The 25,151-nt window shown below is 43.1% G+C and overlaps 1 protein-coding gene across 1 annotated transcript in view; it reads left to right on the top strand.

Moving 5' to 3' along the window:
• Positions 1-25,151, top strand: part of AFF3 (AF4/FMR2 family member 3) — a gene marked incomplete at its 5' end in the record, with an annotated part of 440,051 nt that overhangs the window by 391,842 nt on the left and 23,058 nt on the right. Inside the window, 5 exons of the mRNA XM_039218000.1 lie at positions 1,130-1,316; positions 8,489-9,595; positions 14,521-14,645; positions 17,921-18,122; positions 20,754-20,872. Of these exons, the coding sequence (XP_039073931.1) occupies positions 1,130-1,316; positions 8,489-9,595; positions 14,521-14,645; positions 17,921-18,122; positions 20,754-20,872 (1,740 nt within the window). The remainder of the gene's footprint in view (positions 1-1,129; positions 1,317-8,488; positions 9,596-14,520; positions 14,646-17,920; positions 18,123-20,753; positions 20,873-25,151) is intronic.

Below are 25,151 nucleotides of genomic sequence, written 5' to 3' on the forward strand. Positions count from 1 at the left end.
CAAAGATTTAAAGGGTGGATGAAAGGGTCCTTCACCTTATCCAGGCTGCTTTGCACTTAAGGCCATAAACGCTGACAAGCTCCCCCGCCCCTGGCCTTCACTGATGTCCAGTCCTGGTGAAGCAGTAGTCACAGTTGGAAGTGGCCAGCAGATATTTGCTGACTCAACATTAAAAAGTGATCACTGCATTTGCTGGGTTCAGAATTTGACCTCAAAAGAACAGATTCAGGAATGTTGCAATACAATTTATAAAGGTCTTTGAAGATGTTGAATATGATGTGAGTACCAAAACTCTTTTTGGCTCAAGCACTCCCTTGGGTGGATATGTGTTATTTGAATTTTTGTGGTTAATTACTATTAGAAAGTGTCAATTTTTCCTGTTGTCTTTGAGTATATAATGACTTCTGGCAAATTTCAGAATGGATATGAACATTGAGCATAAATATGAAATGCTGTTGCTGTAAGTCACTGCACGGGGGTTACATTTTAAAGTCTAGAATATATTAAAATGTGTAAGGGATGGATCCTCAGTTTTTTAAAAAAAGAGTTCAAAGGAAAGTTACTGTTTATAAAGTAAGGCAGTTCCTGCAAAGACTCCAGCACTCAACTCCATGGGCAGGAAGAGGTAGGAAACAGGAGTATAACTTTGATGATCCCACAGCCTCCAGAACTTTCCAGTAGGCCATAAAAGCACAGAAAAGAATGCTGTGCCCTTCCTCACGCCCACTTCCTAAAATAAAGCAGACATTTTCAATCTTTACAAAATATTTCAAGCATTTTGGGTTTCCTTGCATTTTTGTAGACGATTGTATTCTACAGGGTTTATTTGCAAAGCCATTCCCAGAAACACCCTTCCTTCTAAAATGGCCACCAAATAACGAGTGCCCGGCTACCAAGGAGCACCAGCTTCCATTCCCAATTTTATTTATATACGCATAATTTTTTTTTTAACCATTAGGATGCCGTTGACCGGATGATGGCCCTTCAGGTTCCAGGTGACTGTTGACAGACAGGCAGCCTGTGTGTTTCTTTTCTCCTTAGGTCGACTGACAGCTTGCTTGGTGGTGTTTTGTGTTTGCTCATTTGATTTTCCTTCCCTCTCCTTCCCTGGGGCCTCATGGGCTGGCAGCGCCGTGGTCCAGCAGGCCAACTGCAGAGCCTCCGTGCCTTCCAGCAAGGGCAGCAGCAGCGGCAGCAGCAGCAGCGGCAGCAGCTCTTCTAGTGACTCAGAGAGCAGCTCGGGGTCTGACTCGGAGACGGAGAGCAGTTCCAGCGAGAGTGAGGGCAGCAAGCCTCCCCACTACTCCAGCCCCGAGGTAAGAGCTGAGCGGTGTGGGCCTGAGCCCCTCCTTGCCATGCCTGTCTCTCTCTCTTTCTCTCTCTCTCTCTCTCTCTCTCTCTTTCTCTCTCTCTCCCTCTCTCTCGTGAGCACAATAAATCCCCAGTGTCTGGTTCTCACACCTCCCTCCTCCTCCACCCCCTCCCTTCTTCCTCAGACAGTGGAACTGGCCTGGAGGCCACCACCTCTTGGCAGCCAGTCAGGGTTTGTTTGGGTTCATCATCTTCCCCATGCTGTCCCCTCCTCATGGTTCTCCTAATTACAGAGCTCCCTTTGAAGTACAGAAACTTCATCTTTCCTTGTCCAGAAATCTCTGTCTCAACTTTCAGAAATGTCCAAGTACGCTGTACACATCACCGCCTGGAAATAACCTCTAGATCGGGTCTCCCTAAAGGCTGGCGGAGACAATAACTAGACAGGGCAGTGCATCGCCTGGGAAGAGTGACCACCCATGAATCAGGGGCAAAGGAGTGTTATGGATTAGATATGGTTAGAATCCTACCTTTTAGCAGTTTGTCACAGATTAGAACAAGGGCTATAAATTATTATATATTTATATTATATATATAAAATATATATTAATAAAACCTTCTTAACTGTGTTTTCTTTGTGAAAATATAAAAAGAAAAATTAGCATCCACCTACAAATAATAATGAAACTTTTTATAGCCATGATGAGTATCTATGTGGAAGATTTAGGTGCCTCATATAAAAGCATTATAAGGTACCAATAAAAACCATTGCTATTTCTACTTTAAAGCAGAAAGGGGGAAATTAAATAGTAATTCAGTGCATGGAGATTCTTGGGAGAGGGTTGAAAGAAAATTTCTCAAGTCCCTGGAACTGTAAAGAAAGAATAAAATACAGTTTCTCCTTGGGTGTATAAACATTTGGCATTACCATGGATCAAAGGATTTAAGATTTTTTTGCCCTCTGTACCACTTTGGGGCCCAAATTTCTAAATAGGCTCTGAAATAAAACCAAAGCCACTTTTGCAAACCCTGGCAGTGAATGGGAAGCACCATTAAGGGTCTGCACGATCTACATTTCCAGTTTTGTACCTGTGCCTCACACCACCACACCCAAAAGCAACTGTGTTTTTAACTGGAGTTCATAGACTGGCTCCTAAATTCCCTCAGGTCTTTCCCCTTCTAGTCTCCTCGTCTCAGGAGTCTAAGGCTTTTTGCAGAAGCATTGAAAATTTCCCCCCAGTGCTCATTTCTTCATTAGCACCTTTCTGCTCCACACTGAGATCTCTCCATTCGTCCCAAAATAAACCATCTCACTATATCTCTTGCCTTTTTCCTTCCTTTCCATGATGCTCGCCTCCTCCCCCATCTCTCTCTCCCTTTTCCTGTCTCTATCTACCTCTTCTATACAGGAAGGCCCTTAGCAACATCAACCTATAAACGCCACAGGTTGATATATCCCTGCTATTCCTTCCTCACAATTTCATTCATTCACTCACTCATTTGTGTTCATTTGACAAATATTTACTGAGCATCTGCCACAAACATGGTGCTTGGTTCTGGAAGACAGCAGTTGCCTGTAAGGAAAGGTCCCTGTCTTCATAGAACTGGCATTCTAATGGGAATAATTCAAAACAAAAAAGTACAGGAGGTAAAACAAGGAGTTGAGAAGCCATACCAATGCAATAATTTGTTGAGAAATTCCAGAATATTTAGTTAGAAGCAATAACTGGGTACCAGGGACATCGCAAGAGCCAACAGGGCAGTGGAGATGGATAAAAAGTGTTAGTGTCCCTGAACAACCCCTCCTTCAGTCCCTTTGTGACTCTGAAAGTTAAATTCATGAATGTTGGATCTTATTTTCATGCTGAAATGTGAATCCTGGAGCTCCTGGATAAGGCTAAACCTCATCTAAGAGAGGTACAGTTATAAAGTGCTTAGAGCAAATTCTTTCTAAATGTCACTGAGATAATTACAAAGACTTGAACTCCTTGGTGATGAAAGGAAGCTCTCGTGGAAGGAGCTTCCAGCAGCTATCCAGGGCCCCTTACCAAGGAGGGGAGCACAAGTCAAATAAACCAGGCCTAAAAGTTGAGGTTGCCTGAAGCCACAGTTTTCAACTCCCTGCTTCTCTGTACAGACAGAATGAAGTGGCAAGCAATGTATTAGCCACGCTGCCTGTTACTTCTTTCTGCTGGAAAGGAATGTATCAGTTGGAATAAAAGTAAGATTTAACATTTTCCCCGTGATTAATACAGACACACACCCCTTAGAAATAAAATGAGTCTGCAGAATGAAAATCACAAAAAAGACAGGAGGTAGCATTCTATGGCTGACCCTCCCCAGTGTCTCCGTTTTACTGTGACTCGGCTGGCCCAGGTTACCTTACGGAGAGCAGTGAGACTCGTTTTCCTGAACCCCACAAGACAATCAGACTCTGTATATTCACACATCTCACATTCCACTGCACAGACAATTCATGCGGCTGCTTTGAAGCAAAATGCTCCTGGCCTTCACTTACCTACTGCTACCATCCCGATGTGGGAGTAGAAGGAGGCACTCATGATGGTCCAAAGCACCTGCATACTCCCCTTCAACGTGCCAGAGCCGGAAACCCACTGTGCCCATCTGGGTTTCATCTGAACTGCTCTTCATGGCTGTGGTTGTAGAAAGCCACTGTATTTTACATGAATCATTATAGGTAATATCATATCTGCAGCTAGCATGGAAGAGCCACTGTGAACAGTGTTTCCATACTACAGATAGCCTGATATTTAGCTGTTCTCAGCCTAATTTTCTTCACTTGAGTTTTACCTTCTTTCCCAGCATGGTGCATTCTTTCATGTGTGAGCTTTCCAAGGGGAAGCACCTTCCTCTGCTAGTATATGGAGCTCCCTAGAGCGGTATTCCACGAGTAATAGGTGCTACATGGGAAAAAGAAACCCTAGTCACATGATTTTGAGGAGTGTCAGGGTAAAGTCAGTTTAACCCATCTCTTTAGGGCAACAGCCAGCCCTTAAATATTGTTCACGTAAACTGTTTTCCACTGTGGCATTTCCCAAACTTATCTGACCCTGGAAACTTTTCTTTATGGAATATATGAACTGAATGCACATTTTGGAAAATGCTGTCCTAGATGGTTCCTGAAAACCAGCTGAAATATGATGCACATCACTCATTGATTAAACAGGCTTCTCCTCAATTAGGCATCTGTAGGGTCCATGGCAGTGGGTGCTATGAAGGATGTAGATGAAGCAGGGCCTAAAGCCCACAGTGGAGAGCTTGTACATGAATCAGAAGGAAGAGTAATCAGCGAGGAGAGTCATGACTGAAAATACAAAGCAGGCAGCAAGCACATAGACATCACCAAGCGAAAACGATAAGGAAGTCGGCCATCAGGAAGTCAGCCATAGGCACCAGCAAGCCAGTGGTTGAGGGCTCTAAGCCCTGAGTTTCTCCTCCTCCACTGCCACTTAGCTCTTCACCATGAAGCCTCTTTGGCCACAATTGCCTCATCCCCAAAATGGCAGGTGTTCCTGTCCTACCTAATCTGTGAAGCTGTTCTGAGTAATAAATGATATAATTTGAGTTAAAGGTCATTGTAAGCTGTTCTTATTAGGATCAAAGCACAGCAATTGGCCTCCCTAACCTGTTACAGACACTACAAACAGTACAAAGAAGCAGAGTCCAGGCCTCCTGAAAGAAGTGTTTGACTTTGTTGGAGACCCAAGACGCATACATGTGAAATCAATATGAACATCACAAGACTATGCAGTTAAAGAAAAAAAAAAGTCTATGTGGTTGTGGATAATAAAGGCCAACAGGTATTGTTTGGAAAGTTAGTGGTGTTCTCGAAAAATTAGATCTAATTCCGTCATTTTAGGATGAAGACTAACATTTCTCAAAGGAATGATGTCCCCCTTTCATGAGGCTATGCCAGTGAGTAATGGGAGATTAGGCAAAGCCACAGATTAGGTCCTTTTTCTTTTTTAGTTGTTTTTATTTGAGTAGATGACACACAATATTACATTAGTTTCAGGTGGACAACATAATGATTCGACAAGTTTAAACGTTATGCTATTGAGAATCTTTAAACTTAGGCAAATATGGGTTTAGTTGAGTCTTGATAGTGCCTGGTAGCTCTGCAGCTTTGGACTTGTTGCTTCACCTCTCTGAGCCTCATCTAAAAATTAGGGGTGACAATATTTATTATCTGTATGGATTAAATTAGATGCTATCTGTAAAGTGGGAGGCACATTGTAGTTGTTCGGCAATGAAAGATGACTGTAAGATAATAGATGCTCTTGAAAAACAGCCGAAGGCATTTGGATTTCCTTGGAGAGGCAATAGGAGGTCATTGCAGATCCTTAAAGAAAGGGAGTGTGAGTTGGTGACGTGTTGAAAATGGTACTTTAAACTGATGTTTTCAGCTGTGGAATGCAGAAAAAAATGGCCCAAAAGCACATCAGGCAATGGGCCCATACTAAATTTATGAAATCCTCCCCTTCACTGTTAATGCTTGCATCAAGAAGTTCTAGTGTGAATCTCCCCCTGTGCAGCTGCACTTTTGGCCACAGGTAGTTGTCTGTGTTCTCTCACATGAGACGTGTGGGCTGTGGAAGGCCCAGGATGGGGGGGTGGGGGTGGGGGGGGAGCTAGTGTTAAACATGGCGGCAGGGCCAGTGTGAGCGCATGCTCAGCCATAAATGTTTTCACCTTCTCCCAAAATGTGTCCCCTCTCTGCCAGAGGCCCCTTCAGCATCTATTCATTTTGACCATGTCCCATTACACTAGGGAAGTGGAGGCACACAAGTCACCAATTTGCCAGTGGTCACATAGTGAGGGAAATATGGGTCAAGGAGACACTGTCAGAAGCCATAAATTGTTCATCACCACATGAGCTTTCAGCCACACTCAGCTAAACCCAGGGAAGGCGAGGTCTTCCCCTTGGCAACAAAGCTGTTCTGTGTCCTGCTGTCCTGCTTTCTCTGTTGCATGCATCTTCCACTGCAGTGTGTACCAGGTGTGCTCTTAGGATTCCTGTGTTCCCTTTCTTTGGACAAGCCAAAATAAGGCAAGGTCACAATTTATGTAGAACAACCCGGAAGTGCAAAATGATAACTTTTTGTTCTTTTGCATCTTGCTCTAGAGCCCTGGTTCCTTTGGTACATGAAAACCAACAAAGCAAAATGTCAAGTCAAAGGCCAGACTCCTCATTGGGGCCATGAGGGTTTCCCCTCCCACACCTGTGTCCCAGGATGAAGCCTCTCCATCCTCACTGCCCTGGGAGAAGGGCCCCAGATCCTCATGCTGGTCTCTGCTGAAATATCACTTGTCCTTCCCAGTCACTGGGCACCCTGTGCTAGTGTTCCCCGGTGTGCAATTGGTCTCATCTGTTTGGGGGGAATCAGCAGCAGGGTGTGCATGGTCCCTGCCACAGCTCTGGTGCCTGGTACCCACACTCTGTGTCCTTGCATCTTGGCCCCAGGCCCCTCTGGCCCATCAGAGACTTCCCATGTCCTAAGCTATGTCCCAGGCTCCCCCTACCCCAGCCGGGGCAAGATTGCCTGTCCCCACTCCCCTCAGATCCTTGCAGCATGTGCTTATGCCCCAAGTTCTGCTCTTAATCTGGACCTCTCTGTTGAAAGACAAATTTTGAGTCATAAAAGCAAGCTTTAAGAAATTATTATGTTAAAAATTTTTTTTAAAAAAGTTTTTCTCCTGCAAGGAAGACTGATTTGCTCTGGCCTTTAACCAATTAAGTTTGAAATGCAAAATTAAGCAATGTCTTCTTTATTCCAGGCTAGAAATTAATTTCCTGAAACAATGGATGCCACAAATTCAGAGCGTGGGAGGCCACAGGGAAGGAAAAATACATCACCTAAAATAGTGGAAATATTTTCCCCACTTCATGTATAGTCACAAATTGAAAACACTCTGGCTAAAGCTTTACATTTAACCGATATACCTCTTTTCTATTAATAATCATAGATGGTGGATATTGGACTTTTATTAGAAATCAACAGCATTTACTCCCTTTTTATAAGCCATAACCTCTTTATGAGCCATAGATACGTAGAGACTTGAATGAAAACTGTAGACTCTCAGAAAAGTGCATCCACGCAGCATTTCACAATTCTGTTTCAGGGCATTCATTGACTTTCTGGAACCAATCCATAGGGCAAAGTTTAAAACCTATAATGGCTATGATTTGCTCTAAGTTAGCAAAGCTGCTTGCAGGAAAAGTTTTTACCATCACTTCCGTATCTGAAACACTTCCAGCAAAGTGGGATGGAAGCAGGTTGAGGATGTACTAACCAAGTCCAGCTGCCAAAGCATATGGGGCACACAGAGTTCCCTTTGAAGCAGGAGTTCTCTACCACTAAGCAACCTATCTCCTCAAAGTTATAGCTTCTACTGTTAAATAACTATGCCCTACTTGCCTTCACCATGGAAATCATATGTTAATTGCTTAGGATTATAGGCTCCATTTAGCCTCTCTTTTTTTAATTTTTTAAGTGTTTATTTATTTTTGAGAGCAAGAAAGACAGAGCATGAACAGGGGAGGGGCAGAGAGAAAGGGAGAGACAGAATGTGAAGCAGGCTCCAGGCTCTGAGCTGTCAGCACAGAGGCCAACGCGGAGCTCAGACTCATGAACCTCGAGGTCATGACCTGAGTGGAAGTCGGACCCTCGACGGACTGAGCCACCCAGGCGCCCCAGCCCCCTCTTTTAATTTCCTCTAAATTTTTTAGTCTTAACTAAATGAGTGCTTTAACACTCAGGGACTCCCACTATTCCCCAGTTAACTTTCCCGGAACCTCAAGTTTATGTATTTATGTATAATTATAAGAAATATACATTCTGTAACACTCAAAAGTGCTGGAAATGGGTTCTGATGAACCACAGGGCTCTCTCCTTATTTTTTCCAAATAGTCTTCATACTACGGCGCTGACATATTAAGTGGGACAGAAAAGGGCCCCCATCCCAGCGTCCTGCATCCTGTGTGCCAGTGCAGCTTTGCCACACACACCCACTGCTTCCATTTTCCTTTTGCTTGCAGCCCATTGTTTTTCTGCTCATACACCTGGGGGGTAAGTGAAGATTAAAAACAGCCAAGACTGTTTTCAGTGAGTCTAATAAAAGATGTTTTTGTTTGTTTCCGGTTTTCTGCTTTTAGGCTGAACCAGCGTCCTCTAACAAGTGGCAGCTGGATAAATGGCTGAACAAAGTTAATCCCCACAAGCCACCTATCCTGATCCAAAATGAAAGCCACGGGCCAGAGGGCAATCAATACTACACCCCAGCCAAAGACGAAGTGCAAGACTGTGGGAAACTTCCTGATGGTTGCCAAACCAGCCTGAGAGAGAAGGACCTCAAGAGCGCCTGCAAAGAGGAGCAGAGGCCAAGGACAGCGAACAAGGCCCCGGGGAGTAAAGGAGTGAAGCAGAAGTCCCCGCCTGCGGCCGTGGCCGTGGCCGTGACCACAGCTGCCCAGCCGCCCGCGGTGCCCAGCACACCGGCCGAGAGCACTCCTGCGCCCGCCCGGAGGTCTGGGGGCAAGAAGCCCACCAGGCGCACGGAGAGGACCTCCGCCGGCGACGGCGCCAACTGCCACCGGCCTGAGGAGCCCGCAGCTGCCGACGCGCTGGGGGCGAGCGTGGTGATCCCCCCGGAGCCCACCAAAACCAGGCCCTGCGGCAACAGCAGAACAAGCCACCGCAAGGAGCTGCGCTCCTCGGTGACCTGCGAGAAGCGCCGCACGCGGGGGCTGAGCAGGATCGTCCCCAAATCCAAGGAGTTCATAGAGACAGAGTCGTCATCTTCCTCCTCCTCCTCGGACTCGGACCTGGAGTCGGAGCAGGAGGAATACCCTCTGTCCAAAACGCAGGCCGTGGCCGCTGCGGCAGCCGCCCCCTCCGGAAGTGAGCAGAGACTAAAGGAGGCTGCCAGCAGCATCAGCAGCAGTGGGGGTCCCCGGGCCCCCGTAGGCTCCATCAACGCCAGGACCACCAGTGACATTGCCAAGGAGCTGGAGGAGCAGTTCTACACGCTGGTCCCTTTTGGCCGGAACGAACTTCTCTCCCCCTTGAAGGATAGTGATGAGGTCAGGTCTCTCTGGGTCAAAATTGACCTGACCCTCCTGTCCAGGGTCCCAGAACACCTGCCCCAGGAGCCGGGAGTCTTGAATGCTCCTGCAGCCAAGGATGCTGAGAGCACACAGCCCAGCCATCCATCTGACACTCCGGCCGAAAAGGCTTTGCCAAAATCCAAGAGGAAACGCAAGGTAGGCCTGGGGCTGAGGGCATGGCGGGGACAGAGGGCTTTCCCTTGACTTGTGGGGAAGTGGTAAAGCCCATGTGGCTGCTGGCCTGTAATGGACAGACAGCAGTTTTATGTGTGTCCTTACTCAACAAACATTCCTTAGTACTTCGTGTAGGCCACATACTTAAGAACCTGACATAGATTAACTCAGTTGCATCCTTAGAACCGCTTGATGAGGGGAACACCATTAATATCCCCATTTTATTATTATAATCAAGCCCTGTCCCACTGCATGTTGAAGTGGGCATACTGAAAATCTGTATCAAGCATGTACAGAGGCAAGTTGGATGCTGCACAGTAGAAAAGCTAAACACATGGTGAATCCCACCCTTTGCTGGAAGTGACAGAGTGGCATTGATCAATCATGGACGTAGGAAGCCAGTAGCCTCATAGAATTTAAGGCTGTGACTGGGCTGAAGCCTGAAACAGAAGTGACAGACCCCAGACCATGGGTGGATGGGCCCAGTGAGAGGAGCATTAGCTTCAGAACCAGCAGCTTCTCCCAGTAGCCTTGACCAAGGAGAACTCTGTGGTGGAGAGGAACTGGAAACAGGTCTCTAAAGAGGAGGGACAGTGAGTAATCAGAGAGCCAGGAGGATGTGGCACCAAAGCAGGGAAACAGGATGCCCAAGGAAGGCATGGAGTAAGAAAGGTGGCCCAAGTCACAGGGAGAGCAGACCCAGACATTCAGCAGTGTTTGCAGACTTTTGAGCGCAGGAATGATATAATCATAAATTAGAATCAATTTTGAGGAGTTTTATCCCCTCCTGTTATTGTTACTTTCAAAAGTAACTTGGGCCACAGCGAAAAACAACATGGGTAACAAACCAAAGATTGCAATATTATGGATTGTTCCAAATTTAGGGCAAAATCGTTAACAATAGTTAATGTTCGTATGTTCCCACGAGAGATGCTTTTCTAAACACTTTGTACATATTAAATCATTCAGTCCTTATAACTTTATGAACCAAATATTTTTGTCATGACCATTTTATAGATTAGGAAACTGAAGTTCAGAGAGCCTAAAGCATCTTGCCCTAGGTTCACATAGGTAATAAGGGGCAGAGCCAGGAATGAATCCAGGATGTCTGGCTCCAGGGTCTTCCAATAAGAAGTTAGTCTGAGGTTTGTGTAGTAGTTTCCCCACAGGGCCCCTGCCCAGAAGGGCTCTATGCTTGGAATTTAATGCTTGCAGTTGCCATCTTGAAATTCATTTTATCTCTGAAATTGTGTTTTTAAGTGAAGCGAGATGGGACAGTAGAGCATGACTGGGGTCCCATGGAGCTTTGACTCACATGTGGTCCCACCCCCTGCCTGTTTGCCCTGGGGCAGGTTGTGCCCAGCCCTTTGGCCCCTTTGCACTCCAAAGTTAGCAAAACTGCATACAGGGAAAATTTTCATCATCACTCCCATACTGAAACACTTCTGGCAACATGGTGAAGCACATCCAGTCACCATCTCCTTCTAGGACCTATGCCACACCCCCAGGCCCCCAGGAGACAAGGCGCAGGCGCACTGATAGGGTCTGAGCGACATCTCACCCAACCCTAATCCAGCACCTGAATGGTCTCAGGGAGGAAACTATAGTCTGCTAGCAGTTGCAGGCTCACCTTGGGTTGCAGGTTGGACTGTGGAAAGAGAAAATTCCTGACTGGACTTCACCCCTAGAGAACTGGCAGGCAGGGGGAAACCTCTGCCGTTGGGCCACGCACATGCATACAGTTGCAAGACTGACCCAGACACTTCAGTCATCCTGCACCCCCTTGTATCCCCATGTCTCAAGGAACAAAAGATGGATGAAATGGTAAAGAAATACCACCATGATAGATCAAGAGAGAGACTTCAACACCCAGGGAAATGTTCTCTACTTTAGTACTTTATATTACTCCTTTCCTGCTTTTTTTCAAATTTATTTTTTGAGGTGTAATTGATATAACATTAGATTAGTTTCAGGTGTGCAGTGCAACAGTTCAGGTTTTTTTATATATTGCAAAATGATTATCACAAGAAGTCCAGTCCACTATGCATAGCTATAATTTTTTTTTCATGAGAACGTTCTTATTAACTATAGTCACTGTGCTGTATATTACATCTCCCTGACTTATTCATTTTATAACTGAAAATTTGTACATTTTGACCTCCTTCACCCATTTTGCCCACCTCTCACCCACCACCCAGGCAACCACCAATCTGTTCTTTCTATATAAACTCAGGCTTTTTTTAGTTTTGGGTTTTGTTTTGTTTTGTTTTTTTTCAGTTTGGGTTCCACATTTAAGTGAGAGCATATGATATTTATCTTTTTCTGTCTGACCTATCTCACTTAGTAAAATGCCCTCAAGTTCTATCCACACTGTTACAAATGGCAGGATTTCATTTTTTATAACTAAGTAATATTTCATTATACATACAGATACACACACACACACACACACAAACACACACACACCACGTCTTCTTTATCCATTCATCAATTGATAGACATTTAGGTTGTTTTCATGTTTTGGCCGTGTGAACATGGGGTTGAATAATATCTTTCAAGTTAGTACTTTCCTTTTCTTCAGATAAATACCCAAGGTGGAATTACTGGATCATCAGGTACTTATAGTTTTAATTTTTTGAGGAACTTCCATACTGTTTTCTGCAGTAGGTAAACCAGTTTGTATTCCCACCAACAGTACAGGAGGGTTCCCTTTTCTCCATATCCTTGCCAACACTTGAGTTTTTTATTTTAGCAATTCTGACAAGTATGAAGTGATCTTACTGTGGTTTTGATTTGCATTTGCCTGATGATTAGTGGTATTGAGGATCTTTTCATTTATTTGTTGGCCATCTGTATGGCTTCTTTGGGAAAATGTCTGTTCAGATTCTCTACCCATTGTTTAATTGGGTTGTGTTTTAACTATTGAGTTGTATGAGTTCTTTGTATGTTTTGGATATTAACCCCTTGTCAGACAGATACTTACAAATATCTTCTCGCATTCCATAGGTTGCCTTTTTGTTTTGTTGATGGTTTTCTTTGCTGTGCAGAAGCTTTTCAATTTAATATAGTCCTACTTGTTTATTTTTGCTTGTGCTGTCTTTGTTTTGATGTCAAATTCAAAAAATTATCTCCAAGACCAATGTCAAGGATCTTTTCGTGCTTTTAAAAAAATTTTTTTTAATGTTTTTATTTATTTTTGAGAGAGAGAGAGTGTGTGAGCAGGGGAGGGTCAGAGAGAGAGGGAGACACAGAATCTGAAGCAGGCTCCAGGCTCTGAGCTAGCTGTCAGCACAGAGCCTAACACGGGGCTCAAACCCATGAACCATGAGATCATGACCTGAGTGAAGTCGGACGCTTAACTGACTGAGCCACCCAGGCACCCCTTCTGCTTTTTGACAAAGGGGCCCAGTGTTTTCATTCTGCACTAAATACTGCAAATTATGTAGTCGGCCTGGCCTTCTGGGTAACCATAATCAGATGACCTTACCTTCTCTGTAGTTCACTTTCTTCTTTTGTGAAGTAGTGGTATCTTTGCAGAGGTGGTATAAGGTTCAGACCATATAATTCAGTAATATGGGTTAGCTCACTACTTCTCTACCCCTCTTCCCTCTTGTTTCCCTCTAAATACCCTGCCCTCCCCCATTACATGTTGGTTTGATGGGTAAATGGATAAACTGATGGAAAGTGAGAAGGAGAGAGAGACATAGTTGTACAAGAAATGTACAGAGCTAGAAATTGGTAAACATAGATTGGAAATACATATAGCTGTATAAACATATGTAAATAGAGACATGCAGAAAGACATACAAATTCTATAATATTCTATATCTAAATAATTTTATTACTCAGCCTTTTTAAAAATTTTTAACTTCTGAAACTTCATTTACACTAAGCCTGACATCCAGCTCTCCTCATAGAATCTAATGAATCGTCATTAAACATAGACACAGGGAAGTGAAAGAACATTTTCATAGCAATTGTCACTAAGATTGTTAAGACCCCAGTACTAGGACATTATAGACCCAGCTACCAAAGAGTCTAGCCCTGCTGGGATCCTGGAGCAGAAGTTTGGATTCAGAGCTTTGGTTTGGGCCTTCCTTGGGTACACTGTTTCAGTAAGAGCATCTGGGATCCTGTGACAGAAGCTGTGTGACAATCCCAACTAGAGAGAGGTCAAAGCCTTTCTGTCTTGGAAACCAGTGCTGGTCTCCTGGAAAACACTGCTGAGAGCACTGAATATACTATTACTGTTTTCCTGCTTTCTCGCCAACAGTGGAACTTTGTTGAGTGCCTTTGCCATTGTACCCTAATACACACATAGTTAAACATGATCATGGAAACAAGAATGAACCAAAATACCATTTTCTAAAAGGGTACATTAAGGATTGTAAGATGTCATGGGATAGTAATTGTTCACTAGAATTAAGACACCAAGAGGTAACAACCTTTGCTTGAAATTCATAAAAGCCATTATGGCTGTAAGCCCAGGATATGGTTGTCATACTTTATTCAGATACTAAGAAAGGCCAAAATGAGAAACCCTGAAAGCACAGTGTGAATTCAGAACAAGTCTTCTCTGGAGAGCTGACTCAGATGTGTTGATGGTAGACCAATTTTCATCATTCACAGTGTTCCCTCCCTAATGTTGATCATGGGGTCACACTCTTCCTCTCAATAAACTGTCAATAAACAAATGTCAAGATTTCATCCTTGTTGGTGGAGGAGCTGACTGGGAATCTAGAACAGGGGCCAAGAACACTGCAACCATACTGCTGCCTGGGATACTCTCCAGGGAAGCCAAGTAAGCTGGTCTCCGGGGAGGCCTCACTCTGCGGAAGGTTGTGATAGGAGCTCGTTATGATCCCTTGAAATCCAAAGCTGATTGATTTTTGCTTATCCCCATGCAGTGTGACAACGAAGATGACTACAGGGAGGTCAAGAAGGCCCAGGGAGAGAAAGAGAACTCTTCACGACTGACCACCTCTGCAAATAATACTTTATCTGCGAACCACTGCAGCATGAACATCAACAGGTATGCATGTTCCCCTGAAGGTACCGGCGAGGCTGAAGGATCTCTGCATCTGAAAGTCGTGTATCATATGGGAGGAGAGTCCCACTGTTTAATGACTGCTCTGGTCTGGGTCTTTAGACTTGATTCTCTTGATTTAAACTAAGGCAAATAATTATGCCTGAATGTGTGCTCATGTCACAGCCCTGGGTACAGTGTCAGGACTTCTCTGTAACAAAAGACTGGTTACTAGTTAACACTCAGTTCTGTGCTCTCAAAGACACACTTTCCCTCTGAAAACTTAGTAACTGAATTTTCAAACCATGATTTTAATAGCCATTAAACCCGTAAGAACATTAAGCTTATACACAGAGGGACAAAGAAATATAAACTTGGGTGTCGTCTCTTGGATATAGACTAAAACTGTGGCATTAGACAGGATCTGTGTCTCTAAGTTAAACAGCACCCAGTCACTCCTCTAAAGGGGTTCCAGATGGACCCACATTGCACCAAATCTCCTCCGTGACAAATGGCTTTCTAGCAAGGCAAGTTCCCCGATATTTATTAGAAGTGAGTAGCTTATCATCAGTCATAGAAGCTCTTTCCATTTAGAAATACCACAGCTCAGAAACCACTTTTCCTCTGCTAAGACACTCCTCACTCTCCCTGACTGTGTACATGGAATTTTTAAGGGGAGATTAATGTTTCAGCACAACACATAAAAATGTAAACTGAAAGGTTAGGAGAAGATGTAGAGCAGTAGTAAAACTCGGAGAGGAAATTGGAGAGCGAGGGCACATGAGCAGTGGCCCACTGCAGTGTCAGAGTCACCTTGGGAAGGAAGCAGAAGACTCTTGAAGGTCTGAACAAAAGGGAGTGCACGGGCGCAAGATGGCCTAGTCTGCAGTGCTCTGTGCCTAGTGGGTGGTATCCCAAAATACTGAGAAAATGCAAATGGGGGGCATGTGGTTCCAAAATGTCTTAAATGTGTGATATAGTTGTATACATGCTTCTTTGTTAATGCACTGAAAATCTTTCTAGCAGATCTAGTGACTGCCATGATTTCTAAGCAGCAATGAATATAAATATTTCAGATGTCTGCAACAACTATAACATGACACGAAAATGTCCGTGATTTCTCCTGATGACACAATCACAGGCATTGCTAATAATAATACTCCTGCTAAACCACTACTCTAGAAATGTTCAGTTTCAGTGAGAAGTTAATGAAAATGAAGATGTGACTTTTTTCCATCCAAGTTCATGAACCCCAGGAACCCTTACTCTAGAGCTTCGCTTGGCAGAGCCTGCTGGCTCTGAGAGCTTTATTTATGCTGTGTAATGACACTTGCATATAAAAGCGCTTTGAGTTCTTTCTAGGAAAGGTGGTCGATGTACCTCTGGAGTAAGGTGATGGATCACCCATCCCAAAGAGGAGATCCAAAGAAAGCTTTTTTGGTCAGCTTGAATACGTAAACTTATAATGATGAAGAAGAAATAATCCTATGTCCATGACAATACTTAATGTAATAATTTTTTTTTTTGAGTATTTAAAATCACATAATATGGAAAACAATAGAGATTTGTAAACGTGACTTCCTTCACTCGCATGTCAAGACAGTTGTATATAGACGGGTCACATCTATTGTCAGCATCAGTGTCTTTGTCATCACCAACTGAGCCACTCTTGACTTGCCTGAGGGAGTTTTCCAGAACACATCTTCTCACTTCTAGGTTGTTAGATGCACGGTATTTTTTGAACCAGAAAGCTATCACCAGAAACTCTATCCCTACACAGATCTATTTGCATAACACTAAGAACCTTGTTACTCTAACATTAAGAACCTTGGCTTTATTATCTGTTCTAGAGGCCTGTGTTTGTAATTTCTACACTCTGACCACCAACTAAGGAAATTGCTTTTTGAAGTGACTTTAATGGCTTGTTTGCAGTGATAGCCAACACATGCAATTAAGAAGTAATAACTGCAAGAATTGTGACTAAGTCTTTGTTAAATGGATTTACCTTTTTTTAACTAGCTCTGTCAAGTGACTTCTATGAGCATCCCAAATTAGCAACATTTGAGTTTATTTCAGGTTAATGTGTCTTTCCTCAATTTTTTTTCAGGGTAAAGTAATGGAGAGAACCGTATCAATATAACATACATTGCAAAGATTCAAATACAAGGGACTCCCATCTCTGATGGTTAATTTTGGGAGAAGTTATATTCAGACAAAGACAATAATTTCTTTTTTTTTTTTATTTTTTTTTTTTTTACAAATAGTTTATTGTCAAATTAGTTTCCACCAGACATAGACAATAATTTCATTCTTTTTTTTTTTTTTGGTTTTTTGTTTTAATTGAAGTATAGTTGACATGCAAGATTATGTTAGTTTCAGGTATATAACATAGTGATTCAACATTATGAAATGCTCATCATGATAAGTGTGGTCACCATCTGTCACCATACAAAGCTATTAGTGTTATTGACTTTTTATCCCTGTGACTTATTTATTTTATAACTGGAAGTCTGTACCTCTTAGTCCCCTTAACTTGTTTCTCCCATACCCCACTCCTGTCCAACAACCACCAGTTTGTTCTCCGTATCTATGAGTCCGTTTCCGTTTTGTGTTTGTTCATTTGTTTTGTTTTTTTAGATTCTACGTATAAGTGAAATTGTACGTGTTTGTCTTCCTCTGGCATAAATGATTAGTTCTGAAGATAAAATAAGGAGCTAGGAATCAGAGAATGTAATTTTTAATGACAAGTTTCTCTTCTGTGTTTATTCAAATCAATGCCTGCTTAGCCCAGAAACCTAACAATTGAAAGTTGGCCTCATGTGCTTTGCAGATTATTCTGTGGTTCTGTTATTCTCCATATAATAAGTAGTACAAGTTCAGGTGTTAGCAAAAATCCTTTTAGAAGTGACCCACTTGTATATCATTTGATTGTCTTTCCCATTACTTGCTGCTTAGGCTTGTCAGGAAAACAGTAAGTTGTTTGTTGTGTATTTTGAGTTCCTTGGATGAAAAACTCAGAAAATGAAAATCTTATTATTCTTAGCCATTTAGCACCAGTATTATTATTCATCCTGTTAAGACAAGCAAAGAAAACAATGAGTAAAATTTACTTATTGTCCGTTATAGTCCTAATGCCATAAAATTGTTTCCTGGTATAATAATTCCCAATAAACGCCTTCCTACCAGCAGGTTTTAAATGAGAGGTTTGGGTCATATATAAAACATTTACCTTTCCCTGTGCTGACTGTGTGACATTCCATTACCGTGATTTCCTTTTTCAGCTTGGCAATACCAATAAATAAAAATGAAAAAATGCTCCGGTCACCCATCTCGCCCCTGTCTGATGCATCTAAACACAAATACTCCAGCGAGGACTTAACTTCTTCCAGCAGATCAAATGGCAATGGTTTGTTCACTTCTGCCTCCTCCAACAAGAAGCATAAGGCTGAGAGCCAGCTGCAGTCTCATGCCGGAGACCTCACAGTATGTTCATTCTCTTCCTTTCCCAATAAAAATAGAAATGAAATTGAGCACACCCCTGTACTCATCTGTCTCTAGCCCAGCACTGTCTAAACACATGCTTGAGGTCCCTCAAGAATCCCTAAATGCTGCTCTGGGAAGGCCTGGTGAACAAGCATGCCCCTTTACCCCTTCCCACAAAAATCTACAGAAGAAGAAACCAGAGGAGGCATTTTAAGCCTCTTCTGCTTAGAAAGCTTCTTTGTAGGATTTCATTTCCCACCCTAAAGAGAAAGGGCCCCATAGTAATAATATCCCATGAAAATTGGGAGTTTGGGACCAACCAACCTTATCATTTGGAAAGATTCCTTGCCCCAGGGCAGAGTGAAATCTGGGACTGAAGCCCCAGGCCAAAACTGTGGGATGCCCACCCACCCTTGTTGACTGGTGTAGTGACTGCATTGTGGGATCCCCACCCCTTTTCCGATCACCTTCTCAAGGGCAATTCCAGCTGCCTGCACTCCCCTAGGGAATAGTGGGGACTTGGGTCCAAGTCTGTCTAACATTGTATCTTAGTCAAAATATGAGTTTGGGCCAGTTGCTTCATCTCTCTGAGCCAGTTTCATCTGCAAAATGGTGGCAGGAGGATTTAAATGAGCCAGTACTATCTGAAGAACCAGACACATATGGATACCTATGCAACTAACACTACATGTTAGTTCCTCCTTACTGCTACTCCATCTAACAACTGGTGGCCCTGAATCATGCATCCTCTGGGACACATTATTTAATTCCAAACTCTTCCCCAAGTTCTCTGAGGTCACCATGCTGTGAAAACCAGTGGGGCTTTGTGAGGCAGGGAGAGAGATGAGACACGAGAAGAGGGCTGTTCAAAAAAAAGATAGGGGAGCAGTATTTAATGTTCTATCCCAGGAATTAAAGAGGTAAAAAAAGTTGGTGGTAGATCTGGCAAGAGCCAAAATTTTGTAACATTAAGAAATTAACCCGCTTATGCACCCTTATTTAGGAGCAATTATCTTCAATTCTAGGCTCAAAGAATCTGAGAAGGCCATACTAGAAAAACCTGGAATAAAAAACTACCAATCCAAATTAAAACACAAACAAACTTATCTGTACCTCTCTCTAGATCCTAACATAAAAGCAACCATGTCTAGAAAAGTGTAAAATACTTACAGACTTGACATAGTCACCTTTTCACCCAACAGAAGTTTATTGAGCAAGTACTTACTGTGTGCCAGGCACTGTGTCAAGCGACAGAGATCCAATGGTAATCTAACAGATTCATTCGATGCCTGTGCGAAGTTCACAGTCTAGCTGTGGAGATTACACAAATCTGTAATTACCATCACGAGTACCACAAAGGAAATGCAGAGTCCTAGGGCCTCTTACAACAAAGAGGCTTGTTCCACACATAAAATCAGTCCATATTTAAAGAAGCATTTGTACATGCTGAACACATTTTCATTACTTTGATTCATCCGTTCATGTTGTGGGTATCTGTAGTTTGTTCCAGAAGAATCCATTTGAGTTTTATAACCAAAGACAGTTGCTTTATGATCCATGGGTCTAGCACACAATAGGTGTTCTATAAATATTGTAATATGATTTTTAAAACTTTTCCACAAATTAAAAGTGTTCCTTTTAAAAATACATTTTAAATCATTTCTAGTTATTCCCTTTGGCTTTTTATCTTCTTCACAGACGGCTAATGAGAATCAGTCCATTTTGTGACATGAACAACTTCTCTTTTGCAAGGGTATAGCTCAGCAGTTCTGAAAGCTTGGTTTCTGGATTAGCATCAACTGGAACTTGTGAGAAATGAGCTGTTCTCAGGCCCCACTCCATACCTACTAAATTTGACTCGGGGTCAGTTGTCTGTGTGTTGATAGAACCCCCCGATAATTCTGATGCAGAGTCATCTTAGAGAACCACTGGTCTAGCCAACTGGGGAGAGCAGGGGCTTGAGTCCTAAGTCCTGGGCCTCAACCCATAATAGCTATTTGAGCTTGAGTAAGTTACTTGCCTTCAGCCAGCCACAGTTTCTGCATCTGTGAGAGTGGGTCACTAAGAACTTCCCTTTTGTAGGCTTCATGCCCCAGCACAGAACCCAATATGGGGCTTGAACTCACAACCCTAAGATCAAGACCTGAAATGAAATCAAGAGTCAGACATTCAACCAACTGAACAACTAAGGTGCCCCAAGAACTTCCCTTTGAAGTTCTGTAACAAGAATGACATTTGAAGGACACCTGGGTGGCTCAGTCAGTTAAGCGTCCGACTTCAGCTCGTCATGATCTCACAGTTCGTGAGTTCAAGCCCTGTGTCAGGCTCTGCACTGACAGCTCAGAGCCTAGGACCTGCTTCAGATTCTGCATCTCTCTTTCTCTGCCCCTCCCTTTCTCTCTCCCACTCTCTTTCTCTCTCTCAAAAATAAATGTTAAAAAAAATTTTTTTTTAAATGACATTTGACAACACACATAAAAGCCCTCAGCACGAGAACTTGTATGCATGTATTTCTTTTTCTGTATTTAAATAAAGGGATCATCAATTTTAACAGAGAACACACAACAGTAGGTTGCTCTTTCAGCCAGGTGGCCGGTTTCTGAAAAGACTGGTATGTTGTTTTTTGTTTAGAAAGGCGCTCACAATTCCGAAAATGTTCTCCACAAGACACGGCCACAAACAGAGCCATGGTCTCCAGGTTCCAACGGCCACAGGGACTGCAAGAGGCAGAAACTTATCTTCGATGATATGTGAGTATGGACTCTCTGTTGATGTGATGATGGGCAAGGTTAACACAGAAACTCCACAGATAGAAGGGTAATATGCATGACTTGGTCAGGGAAACGTTGCCCTCTCAAAGAGAATTGGGGCTTACCTTTGAATGCACCCCTGAGTCCTGGAGGGATTTTTGAATAGCTAGAACAGCCAGAGCTCCTGGGGTTGTATCCAAGATGTCAGGAAGCTAAGGCAAATGGCAGCCATGGGTCTTACATCTCTAGGCACCTGCATTTTGGGTTGTCGGCAATTGTATGCTACCGGAAAGAGAAGCATTTTTGTTTTTGTAAATTATAACAGGCAAAGGATAATAGTGGTTCACTCCTGGTTTGTTTCCTCTAAAATGCTACATTCTTTATAATAGCATAAACAGTTCACACAGGAAAAAAATATCCTGTCGTCCTTTCCCCAGCCCTAGCGCTGAAACCCAAGTATCACTTTCACTCCCAGCATCAGTTTAAAAGGAGAAGAAACAAGAGAAGATGAATAAAAGTAACATCCTGGAATGCTCTTGAGATGCTGAAAATGACAAAGGAGAAGTGATAAAGTGATACTGAAAACTACTTAAACTCTTAGGGGGAAAAAAATACATGTCAAGGACAATCCTGGAAGACGGAAGACGTAGTTTGAAGAGTTTCTTGAATCCGGTTTTCAATGTTAACTGTTCAAGGAGCATTCAGTGCTGATCTATGTGAGGCACTCCATCAAATCCTGGGGGGACAGCATGCAGCACTGAGACATCCTATCCTCTAATGGCTTACAGTCTGGCTGAGGGGACAGACTATAAACCCCTCACCCCACCTAAAATTGGAAAAGTTAGGGGTGCCAAATGTCTTGGAGGTCCAGCTTCCCTATCAGGAAAAACAATAGTCATGATACCTCTCCCCGGAGGTTCTCGCAAGACCTGGTTAGAGGAGATCTCCTAAGGGTGACCATCCTTGCAGAAATGATGACTATTCCATCCTCATCTTCCACCCGTCCTCTCCTCCAGCCCTGGCTTCACCCAGAGCACAGACAGGCTCTACTTATTCAACTCTATAGACTTCTCTGAGAAATGAGAATGTGCAGTTGCAGTCCTCAAATTATTCTTCGACTTCAGTGAGCTCATTAAGAGCACAGAATTGGGGAGTTAAAAGCCACATCCACATTTTTGGTTTGTTCCACTTACTGAACACATTCCAAGACAATTGGATTTATGAAAGTTTAAGGGTGGCCCAGGAGGACAGGTGTTTTTCTCTCCTTCCCATGGCTGCTGCAGCAGCACGCAGCCCCAGGCACTCTCTCCTGGCCCTCACCACCTCCCCCTCCCCATCTTTTCCACTGCCCTAAGCTTTGAGTGAAGGAGGTGACAATTAGTCTCCAAGGTGGGGTATGTAGTAGGAGAACAGTCCCTTGGCCAACTACATATATAATTAGGGTTTGGTAGTCTAAATTGTTCACGTGGGCTCTAACCATCCGTAAAAATGGGAGATTAGAATTATGTTTGATGACAATGTGGCAGTTTGCATTCAGAAGTCATAATCTAACACGACCAAACACAACATGCATTAGATGCTAAGGTGCTTAAAACATCCAACATTTGTAACAGGTGATGTTAAGGGGCGTGGTATTTAAACCCACACACCATGGTATTACATGTATTAATACAATCATAATAAACATATATAAGAAAATTTAAATATAAGGAATTATCTGATATACGGACCAAAAAGCTAAGTCAAAAATAGCAACAACTAAATGGCCGTACTTCGATCTGCAGTTTCTTGGACTGTTTACAAGAGGAAATGTTTCTCAATCTGCCAGCACTATTGCTAATATAATTTTTTCACTATCTGTGTCAACGAAGAAGCTGTTATCATTCGTTCCTCCCATTAGCAATATGTATAATTTTTCTGGCTGACAGCTACAATAAAACTGTTTCTCTTTTTATGGATATAGATATAATAGAATAAAAAAGCACTCATACATAGCCGTCATATGGAGAGATAGATGTCATGTTCCAATTGCCATGTGTCCCAGTTGATTTGAAATCCATAACAGTAAAATAAACATGCAACTCAAACAGCCACTCAACCACTGAACTAAGAAAGTCTCTGGAAGATCCTTGAAGCTTGAAAAACAAAACTAGACAATGCCTTTTCCTTGAAAAAATACAGATCACTGTCCCTTAAGAGATCGCTGGGCTAGAGTCACCTAAACTTGTATAAAATGTCTCCCAAGTCTAGTTGGTATGTACTGAGCACTTACTAAGTGCCAGGTACATTGGCAGGAGCTCGGATATGCTATTCTTTAATCCTCAGTTATTAATTCAGTGGGGAAGGGAGGCACATGGGTGGCTTCTCCAGGAAGGTGCCTTGGGACCACAAAACTTTAGCCTCCTCCTGCTCTGCTCTGTTCTTCTTCACCAGCTTCCTCACCAGCAGGCTTGCTAACAGCCAAGCACCTGGCTCCTGTCACTTTCCTTGACTGCTTCCCACTAAAGGTGTCAACAAGCAGTGAAACAACCAGAGAGGCCACCAGTAGAAAAAAAAGAAAGACCTAGAGAAATAGCGCGGGAGTAATTTAGAGTTGATGGAAATCCAGTTACAGTGATCCAAAAGGGAACAGATGCTATACTGTCATTTACTTTTTAAAGCCGCATTGTGTAGCTTTTAGAAAAAAAAGTAAACTCATCCTTTTGTATTATAAATACTCGTTAATGGTTGAATAAACATGCAATGCAGACAACAGCTGAATTCAGTGGGTGCTTAATAACAAGTGTTGAATGAACACAGCTGAATTAGAATAATAGTGCTAGGAGAGTAATGGCTGCAATTTTTTTCACCACGAATATAAGGAATCTACATGCAGGTAAAGTGAAATTCATGGCTTCCTAAGCCCCTTTTCCTGTGTTACTTACCAATTAACTAGGCACCAGTTTGTGTCTTCAGGATGCAGATGGAACTGAACAAAATAATACTTATTTTTAAAATGTGATCCGGGTCAGCTGGTTCTGCGTAATTTGCAGGCTCAGACTGGTGGCATTATGACCGCACCTCCTCGTTGACATTCAGCCCCGCTACTTGACAGCCCCGGTTTTAAGGTGACACCGGTGTGATTGCCAAACTTTTGTTTAAAAAAAATCTGTAAGAATTTATGTCAATGAGTGACAGCACTTGATTCAACTCAAAGCCCATAAACTGATCTTAATAGTGTGAAGCCATGAGCTGTAAATTACTTTGTGTCATAATTAGTGACAGGGGAGTTCTTGGCCCTGGAATATCAAGAGAGAACAACTGTGTTGTGAAGGCCTCAGTACAGAAGTCCTGAGCAGAGCTAAGTGGTGAAATGCTTGGCTGGGAAACCAAGTCTCCTTTCCCACCAGCCATATTGCCGGGTTGGGAAGCCAGCGACTCCCAAGTGCCAGAACTGCCTGCTGCTCCCAGAAGGATGTACTGTCTCCTGCCCATATTTCACAAGGAAGAGTCAGTCACGATCATCACATTCAGCAAAACCACCAAACATTCCATCTGTCCCCATGGCACCAGTAACAGGAGACCAGCTACTTAACTCTCCCAACATTGAGAAGAGACTCCCTCAGCCACACGTGCTGAAGGCCGTGGCATGTGAAATGTGGCTGACAGGGAAGAGAAAAGGATTTGGCATTTGTGATGTAATTATGCTCAGCAATCTCATAGCTAAAAGCATTTAATTTCATAGAGGATGGGAAGAGTCTAGTATGTAAAAGGTCAGATCTCTTGTGGCATGATTTAGTCAAAGGACACCAACCGAAATCCTTGAGTAGGTGATGGCACAATGAGGCAAGGGCTTGCAGCGGCCATTGCTCCTCTCCTGAGGGGCTCCCCTTCCCCACCTTTCCTGGTAAACCAGTAGTACACCTTCCTGTTCTTCTCTATGGACTTTTCTTCTTTATGAGAGCCCTCTCAGCCAAGTTTTTATTTTTTGCTTAACTGAAACTGAGAGTGAAAGAGAAAGAAAAAGAGTAGGCTTGGGATGGGGAGGTAGAAGGGTACAAGTCCTTTCAGACCTCCCTGACTAAAATCTTTGTTCTCTGATCACTTTAAGGGTTTTGTAAAATTATCTTAAGTGTCACACCCAGAGAAGAGCCACAATCAAACTGATGAGTTTCCATTTCAAGAGAAAGTTGCTTTTGATTGAATGACAAAAACCTGCCACATTTAGCCTATGCATATTAGAAAACACACGTTGTTTTCTGTGTGTGACCAAGAGAGAATACAGTCATGTGCAGGAGCC

The sequence above is a fragment of the Hyaena hyaena genome, unplaced genomic scaffold (assembly GCF_003009895.1).
Source record: "Hyaena hyaena isolate Hyena2069 unplaced genomic scaffold, ASM300989v1 scaffold_731, whole genome shotgun sequence".
Classification (NCBI taxonomy): Eukaryota; Metazoa; Chordata; class Mammalia; order Carnivora; family Hyaenidae; genus Hyaena; species Hyaena hyaena.